The following is a 9,518-nucleotide window of genomic DNA, read 5'->3' on the forward strand; positions in this document are numbered from 1 at the left end:
CTCTACTGTAGACAATGACACAGAGTTCTGCTTCTTACTCAACCAGGCGATCATATTGTTTCCTAGAAAGAAACAGCCTCCACTCGTGCTTTTCCGATCTTCTACACTCCCAGCCAAGTCTGCATCACAGTATCCGACAAGACTCCCATTTGATCCCTTGGAATAGAAAATCCCTAGATTGACCGTCCCTTTAACATATCGGATGATTCTGCTTACTGCCTCCATATGAGACTTCTTAGGATTTGCTTGATATCTTGAACATATCCCAACACTCAGGCTTAAATCAGTCCGGCTTGCGGTTAGGTAGAGAAATCTTCAGATCATTCCTCGATATATCTTCGTATCAAGTGGCTCGCCACTTTCATCTCGAGAGATCTTGGTTGTAGTACTCATCGGAGTTCTGGCCTCTTTGCATTGATCTAGATGGCACTTCTTCATGAGTGCCTTTGCATAGGTGCTTTGAGAGATAAATCCACCTTCTTGAGTTTGATGTATCTGTAACCCTAGAAAGTACTTCAGTTCTCCTACCATACTCATCTCAAACTCTTGAGTCATATCTATGGTGAATGCCTGTAAATGTGAGAGCTATGGCACAAATGTAAAGCAAAAAGCACACCAGAGAATATCCTACAAAGATATGTATATTACTAGTATTCTTATAAAGCGAACTTAGAAGTCTCTCTTTAACCAGAACCTCAACAAGATCAAGACACTCTTGACTTGTTGCTCTAACCTCACACGTCCTAAGGTCGAATACAAGACCTCTAGAACCTCTCCCCTTAGCCCTTAGTACTTTCACTCGCTTGCAAGCTTATGAAACCCACTCTTATGCTAAGAATACAATTTCAGTGACAACCCTAATACACAGGTCGTATAGGACTATATATACACAATAGTCAAGTTGGCTACCCAATATTTACTAAATACCCAAATATGGTAAGTTTCCTAAAACTCATACTAAGTCTTAAGGAACTTCCCATCGTGAGATCTCCTTTCTCCAAGGTGAATCTCTTCATGTTTTTCCTCCAAGATGTCTTCGCATTAACTCTAATTTGGTCAACAATCCGTTCTTCAAGTCTCAATCTTCAATTTCATATTTTCCATCAGTATGCTCACTCATTGTTGTAGACTCTGTTCTACTCGTTGTTGTACTTTCGTCTGTATCAGAACGTACACCTGATCTTTGCATCTTCAACATCTTGTTTTACGGGAGGTTGTTTCGTAAAATTCGTTAAAAATCGCAAATACCTTATCCGGTGAAATTCTTTCGACATTTCTAGTTCATATTTGGATAGAAACTATTTTATTTCTTATACAAAGTTTTGTTATCATATTATTTTTAAAATAGGCTCGGATTATGTGGTGAAATTCTTTTGACATTTCTAGTTCATATTTGTTTAAAGTATATTTTCTCCAAAGATTTTAGTTGTTGATTTTACAATGACCGATTTGACCCAACAAATGTAACATACACCGATACACGTATACCCTCGCTAAAGCCATTTATGTGTGAAAAAGCTCTTGCTAAACCCATTTTTACTAGTGAAAAAAAAATTAACCAAAAAGTTTTTTTTTGGCAAAAAGTTTTTTTTTTGCAACAAACGGCTATTCTATTACTTAAACTTGAGGTGGTTTGGGTAACCAGACCGGAATAGAACAACCAATAAAACAAATAGATCTATGAAAAGAACGGGCATTCCTAGCTAGCGAATCAGCAATCTCATTTTGCGTTATTGGGAAGTAGCTAATCTTGAAGTCCGTAAAACACAACTGAAGATTTTGAATGACCTCCAGCTCAGTTGAGAAGTTTGGTCAAGCTTGTGGGTCCGTTATCATTGCAATCAGGTCCTTGCAATCTGTCTCAAATCTCTGACAGGTCAAATGTTGTATCATGCTCTCCATTGCCCATTTTAATGCTTCTAGTTCCGAGTGTAATGCTGTCTCACGCCTCCTCAAGTTTCGTGTCCCCATAAGTTGAATCTTCCCCATGGTATTTTTCCAAACTCATCCAATTCCACTAAATTGAGCTGTAGAGGTCCATGAATCATCCACCATACAAATATTACCCAAGCTTAAGGCTTGTGCTTCTTCAACAAACTGTGCCTGTGGAGGAACAAGTATGGTATCCTTTGCATTGTACCAAGCTTGGCATTCACTCTCTGCATACATGACTAGTTCTAAGGGGTCTCTGTCCATACCTCTAAATAGCTTATCATTCCTAGCCTTCCAAATATATCAGATTATCCAAGGATAAGGGTCTCTATTATCTTCTGGCTTCATAATACTACTCTTCCTCAAAAAGAGATAGTCCATATTGGCGTATATACTCGATACATGGAAAGTCTGAGAGCTTGACGGTGTTGATGATAATGCCAATGCTTGTAAGGCCGGTGGGCATTCGAAGATCGCATGAGTAACAGTTTCTTCTGGCTCTCCACATCTTGGGCAGTAGTTATCAAATCGCATATTGCGGCGTACCAGATTCTTTGTTACCACTACATGTCTTGAGATTAATTGTCATATAAGATGACAAATCTTTTGTGGTGCATTCACTTTCCAAGAAAAGGCTTGAAGTTTGGTTAAAGTGGATTGTAGAACTTCTATTTCCTCGTCAGCTGTCATCAAATTTGTAGCAACCCAATATCCAGACTTGACTGTATATTGACCATTTTTGGTGTAGCTCCAGCAAAATGTATCACGTCGATGGGTAGGGCTTATAGCCAAACTCTGAATCATCGGTATGTCCTCTTGATATACATATTGTTCCAATAGTTGAGCATCCCACTCCTTTGATTCAAAATTAATAAAACTGCTGACGGTCATCTTTGGATGTACTACTGGGGCCCGGGGGATAGCCGGCTTTGCTGGCGTTGAGGGAATCCATGGATCCTGCCACACATTAATTTCATATCATGAATCCATTTTGCTTCTGATACGCAAAAGTAGTAGCTTATACGCGTCCACACATAAGATGGGGTATCCACTGCGCCAATTCGCAATGGCGAACTCTGGCGGTAATATTTTCCCCGAAAAACTTTCGCCACTAATGAATGTGGAAATTGAACAAGACGCTAAAGATGCTTCGCTAAAAGAGCTAGGTTGAATTCATGGATCATGCGGAAACCAATCACTTCCCCCCTCTCGAGGTGCACACATTTTCTCCCATTTAGCCTAGTGAATTTCTCGTTTTGGTGGATTCGAGCTCCACCAGCATTGTGCAATGGCACTTGCAAAGTTTTCACATATCTCCAACGTAAGTAAGAAAGTAGACATGACATAAGTCGGAAGAGCTTGCAAGATATATTTTAACAAGACATAAACAAAAAGTTTAATGACTGGAAAAACAATTAAATAAAGATTTTTCTTTTTGACATCAATTGAAATCAAGGCTGCGTCAGAAAAGGAATTATTTTCATATAAATTCCCGGCCCACGTGAAAATCAGAGAGTCACAACTTTAGTTTTGCTAAAAATCTAAGATATGAAAAAACGTTGAGTTTGTATGTGTTTGCTTGGTTTCTTACAAGAGAGGTTGACAATGTTTGGGGTGTGTCATACTCTTGTCTTCGTGCCAGTTGTCTGAAAGGGGAAAAGGACAAACAAACGAGAGGCAACCAGTAAAAAATTCATAATTGCGGAGAAAAAAGAATAATGATTGACGACAGAAAATACAGAAAGTGATGACAAAAAAATAAAAATATACAGAAAGTGACCCATGTGAATAGAAGAGTAGTTAAAAGACTAAGGGATTGCAAGGGTGCTTTGAGTCAATGGAAGAAAGAAAGGCAGTTCAATGCTAAAGACAGAATCCACTTATTGGAGAGGAGATTTGTAACGATCCAATTCCATAGGCCCAGCAAGGCCCAATCAGTTTACAGGAAATCCTAGGTGAGTTTCTATTTAAACAGAGCCAGCCTATTATTTTATTCAGAAAAAGTCTAAGGCGTCGAACCCCTGCAGATTTAGAGCCGTCAGAGAGATATTGGTGAACTGTCTCAGCCACCGTCGACTGAGATCAGATCCGTCACGCCACCGCCGTCTCACCCCCTAGGTAATCCGCAAACCACCTTTTCCGATTGGTTAAGTGTTGGCCGTTTAGTAAATCGTCGATATCTCTCTAACCATTGGGTTTCTCGCGATTTCAAGGCCACCAGTGTGTTCGTGGCGTTGAGACGAGTCCGGAGCAGGAGTTTCAGCCCGAGAACCGCCGCGACGCGCCCACACGCGCAGGAGGAAGTTTCGCGCGTGAATCGCACGCGCCGCCATCTCCGCCGGACGTTCGCCGGAGCCACCGCAGCCGGCCACCGTCCGTTCGCCGCCGGGAAGCCGTTGCCGCATCGCCGCCGCGTCTCCGCCGCCGCCGGTGATTTTCCGGTAAGCCACCATCGTCGTTGGCCGCCGCCGGCGACCGGTCTACGGCGACTCGCCGGTAACTCGGTGACTCGGCCGAGTTGACTCAGCGAGTCAAGCCGGTTCGGTTAGTCAATTGATTTTTTATTTGATTAAACCGATCGGTTATTGGGAATTGGTTTGGTTTGGATTAAACCGAATTGAAATCAATTTTAATCTGGTCCAATTGAAATCGAATCCGGTTAAGGAAAAACCGATGGTTCAATTCGATTTCGATTTGGTCAAAGGTTGACCGGGTTGGGTCAGAGTAGACCGGGTTGACCTTTGACCAACGGGTTGACTTTTGACCAGATCGCCGGTTATCCGTTTTGGACTGTGAGAAGGGCGTTCTGACTCAATTTTTCACCCTGATTTCAGATTTGGAGTTTGTTTGAGCAGCTGGAGTTCATAGCTATCACTTTTCCACATTGCTAAGGTGAGGGTCTATTCCGTAAATCCCGTACCAGTGTAGAATTCTCTCTATCGTAGTTTAGATTTCGAATCATGATCCGTCTGTATGAATTGAGTCTGTTTGAGTCTTGATTGTTAGCCAGTTCGTTCATTGTAAACTGGAACTAGGGGTCTAGAGGATTCAACCATTGATTTGATTGTGTGATGTTAAGAGATGCGATATATATGTATGTATACATAGCTATGAGTAGGGACTATGTGCGCGGGCGGGGGCTCAGAGATGTCTGGGCTAGCGACGCTACTTGATTGTGCGGGCAGGGGTTCAGAGACGTCTGGACTTGTGATGCTACTTGTGCGGGCGTGTGGTGCAGAGACGTTTGTACCATGGACGCTACTTGAGAGGGCGGGGGTACAGAGACATACTGTACTAGCGACGCTACGTATTATATATCCATATGAGGAGATGCGGGGTGTATGGACTAGCTATATGCAATCATCGCATTGTTTGTGTTGTGTTTGTGTGATGCTTTAGGCGTCTTGTTTGTTCATGTTAGAGCTAAACTTCTATAGTGGGAGTTCTATTTACTCAAGTCAGTGGTTTGCGTGTTTAGCATCCTCATACCTCACGGAGTAACTCCCCTGTTACTCACCCCTCCTATTCCTTTCCCCTTTCAGGTGAGACTGACGAGCAGGAGTGATTGCTATCGGATTGGTGCTTTGGGAGTTTTATTTCTTTCTTTTTCAAACTTGCGGATTTTATGCTTTTATCGATATTTTCGGGATTTATTTTGTTATTTGGATTTATGGCTATTTATTGGATTTACGATTTTGGAGTTGACTTTTGAGAAGTAATAAATGGAGATTTCAGACTTTTTATTTATTTAAGTTAGATTTGGAAAATACGAGTGTTACAATTTGGTATCAGAGCGGGGTTCCGTCCTGGCTCTGACCCAGGATGGCGATTTGTGGGGACTCGGTTTTTAATCGATTTTAGACGATTTTTAAAATATTTATGGAAATATGGGGATTTTAAAAAAATAAAAGTAAATAGCACCTTTTTGCTTGGCATTATGTCTTGAATCGTTAGTGTTTGGTTTCGGCACAAGTTAATTAAATTGTTATTTCTTTCAGATGCCGCCGCATAAGAGAGTTGTTCGCGCGCATGCCGCTAGTGCTCCTCGAGAGGGTGGAGATGAGCATGTACCACCACCAGTTCTACCGATTGATCAGGATGCCCTTAGGCAGATGGTGCAGGATGCTGCTAGACAGGCCGCACAAGAGGCAGTCCAGCAAGCTGTCCAGGAGGCTTCTAGCGTAGCTGCACAGGAAGTGGTAAGGCAGATGGCTGCAGCTCAGCAGGGTCAGCAGGTTCCGCCAGTTCAGGCTCAGGGGCATCAGCAGCCCCCTATTCAGCCGGTTCCACCAGTTCAGGTTCAGGGACAGCAGCAACCCCCTATCCAGCATGTTCCAGGAATTTTCCAGGTTCCACCACTAGCGCCACGCGTTCTTCCAGTGCAAGTTCCTGAGGTTGTGCCACCCGTTCTTCCAGGGCAAGTTCCTGAGGTTGTGCCACCCGTTCTTCCAGGGCAGGTTCCTGAGGTTGATGAGACGCTTATGCGGGTAATGAGACAGATGAAAACTATGGGTTTGGAGACTTTTGAGGGAACAGTAGACCCTGGAGCGGTCTATAAGTGGAAGCATAGGCTGGCTTCGTGTCTGCAGACAATCAATTGTCCGTTGCGCCTTAGTCTTAATATCGAAGAGTTGTATCTGCGTGGAGATGCATTGGTATGGTGGGATGGAGTGCGATCGATGCGTGATGGCGACATGACTTATGAGGATTTCCTTATGCATTCGACAAGAAGTACTTTCCCAGAGAAGCGTTGCACCAGAAGAGGAATGCTTTTGAGCATCTGAGGCAGGGTACTAGGAGTGTCAGGGAGTACGAGCGAGAGTTTTGCCAGCTCCGCTTGTTTGCTGGTAATCATTTTGATGGAGAGGACTTGATCAGGAGGTTCTTAGATGGTATGCGAGTCGATCTCCGCGGCAGGTGCAGTATGGTTACTTACACTAGTTTGGAGGATCTGGTAGAGAAGGCTGTTGTGCAAGAGGCATGTATTGCAGAGGAGCAAAAGTGCTCTAAGGCTCCACCTAAGACTGGAAGGACTTCAGAGCCACAAAAGAGAACATGGGAACAGTTGGGAGCACCTAGTTGCGACAAGTGTCGTCGCCATCATTTTGGAGAGTGCATCACGTGCTTCAACTGTGGGAAGATGGGACATAAAAGTAAGGATTGTCGGAGTAGGCCATTTGGTGCGCGGGGAATAGCACCAGTAGCACCAGCAGCATCAGCAGCACCAGTAGCGCATGCAGCACCAGTAGCATAGGGAGCGCAGGCACCACCAGCTGCAGCATACGCACCAGGAGCTTGCTTCACTTGTGGCCAGTTTGGCCATATCTCCAGGTTTTGCCCGACTAAAGGGCCTGGGGCCAAGCGTCAAGCCATCACTCCGCATGTTTATGCTCTAGGAGAGGCCAATGGAGCTGAGCCGATAGCCGGTATGTATATTTATCATACTCGTCTGTTTTTGAGTAATTGTGTTTTGATGGATATCATGTGTAGTTAAAAATAAAAAAATAAAATAAAAAATAAAAAATAAAAAATTTGTAGGATCGGTTTCTGTTGGATGTGAGGTAGCTCACACTCTATTCGACACAGGAGCTTCTCACAGCTTCGTGAGTTCGCGTTTGGCTAAGTCTTGGCCTTTTCGAGGTGTCTTTGAGCCGAAGGTTAAGCAGATTCGGACGGCCGGTACTGAGAAATTGGGAACCACTGGCGTTCACCGAGATGTACTAGTCCTACTGGGAGGAGTCAACTTCATAGGAGACCTAGCAGAGATGGAGATGGATTACTACGATGTCATACTTGGGATGGATTGGCTGTCCCGGCATCGAGTGGTGATAGATTGCATGCGAGCGAAAGTTAATATTCCTAGAGGAGATGGGAAGATCACAGTCCAGTGTCTCCAGGCTTACCGTGGGTTAAGGAAGATGGACCTCCTGAGTTACAGGATATTCCAGTGGCTGCAGAATTTCAGGATGTATTTGAAGCCTTGAAGGGGCCACCACCAGCCAGAGGAGATGTTCTCAATATTGAGTTTGAACCAAGAAGAACATCGGTTTCGCGGGCTCCATACCGTTTAGCACCAGCAGAGATGGCTGAACTGGAGATGCAGTTGGAGGAGTTATTGAGTAAGGGTTTCATCAGACCTAGTAGTTCACCGTGGGGAGCGCCAGTATTGTTTCTGAAGAAGAAAGATGGGAGTTTCAGAGTTTGTATCGACTACAGAGGTTTGAACAAGGTGACCATCAAGAATAAGTACCCGCTTCCCCGTATCGATGAGTTATTGGATCAGTTGCAGGGAGCTTCATGGTTTTCAAAAATTGACTTGGCATCGGGTTACCACCAGATTTCGATAGCTGATGAGGATGTGCGGAAGACTGCTTTCTGTACCCGTTATGGACATTATGAGTTTGTGGTGATGCCATTTGGGTTGACGAATGCACCTGCAGCATTCATGAAGCTTATGAATGATGTGTTTCGCGAGCACTTGGATAAGTGTGTGATTGTTTTCATCGACGATATCTTGATCTATTCTCGGAGTAGAGAGGAGCATGCAGAGCATCTACGGATTGTGTTGGATAAGCTCAGGGAGCATCAGCTGTTTGCCAAGCTGATGCTCCGCAGAGGAAGATTCGATTTTTGGGTCACGTGATTTCAGAGGCAGGGGTTGCAGTAGATCCGGAGAAGATTACTGCAATATCGGAGTGGCCTACACCTAAGACCGCCACCGAGATTCGTAGCTTTCTGGGTTTAGTAGGATACTACAGAAAGTTTGTGACAGATTTTGCTAGTATAGCGAAACCGATGACACGGTTAACAGGCAAAGACACCAATTGGACGGATGCTTGTATGGAGAGTTTTACTGAGCTGAACGCCAGTGTTGGTACTACCTAGGCCAGGGGTACCGTATGAGGTTTATACAGATGCGTCAGGTACTGGTTTGGGTTGTGTATTGATGCAGGATGGTCATGTTATTGCTTACGCATCACGTCAGTTGAGGCCTCACGAGGTCAACTACCCTACTCATGATTTGAAGTTAGAAGCAGTTGTTTTTGCGCTAAAGATTAGGAGGTCATATTTGTATGGAGAGAAAGTTCAGATCCTCACAGACCACCATAGTCTGAAGTACATATTTACTCAGGCAGACCTAAATCTGAGACAGCGCAGATGGATGGAGTTGTTAGAAGACTACAACCTGGATATTACGTATCACCCAGGTAAGGCCAATCAGGTGGCAGATGCCTTGAGTAGAGGCAGGAACGATGTTTCAGGAACCGAGGATGTTCAGGAGCTGTCTAGGACACTTGCTAGTCTCAGATTGTGTGCAGTTACCGCAGAGGGTGAGACTGTTGGTCTTGAAGCATTAGAGCAGACTGATTTATTATGGAGGATACGCAGAGCTCAGGATAGTGATGATGCTTTGGTTAAGCAGATTGAGATCGAGAGTATTGGATATCATATAGCTTTGAGCGGGATGTACATGTATCGGAACCGAGTCTGTGTGCCAGAGGACAAGCTGTTAAGGAAGGAGATATTACAGCAAGCACATAATCCGCGTTTTTCGATCCACCCGGGAAATACCAAGATGTACAGAG

General features: G+C 44.2%; 1 protein-coding gene across 1 annotated transcript; it reads left to right on the forward strand.

Annotated features, from left to right (window-relative positions):
* The first annotated feature begins 5,055 nt into the window (after positions 1–5,055).
* On the forward strand, positions 5,056–8,575 carry LOC125583134. Its single transcript, XM_048749712.1, has 6 exons — positions 5,056–5,208; positions 5,931–6,587; positions 6,662–7,164; positions 7,264–7,358; positions 7,471–7,718; positions 7,796–8,575. Exons 1-6 carry the CDS (start codon positions 5,056–5,058, stop codon positions 8,573–8,575), a joined length of 2,436 nt encoding a protein of 811 aa, XP_048605669.1.
* The last annotated feature ends 943 nt before the right edge of the window (positions 8,576–9,518 follow it).

Source organism: Brassica napus, chromosome C3, assembly GCF_020379485.1.
Source record: "Brassica napus cultivar Da-Ae chromosome C3, Da-Ae, whole genome shotgun sequence".
NCBI classification, from domain to species: domain Eukaryota; kingdom Viridiplantae; phylum Streptophyta; class Magnoliopsida; order Brassicales; family Brassicaceae; genus Brassica; species Brassica napus.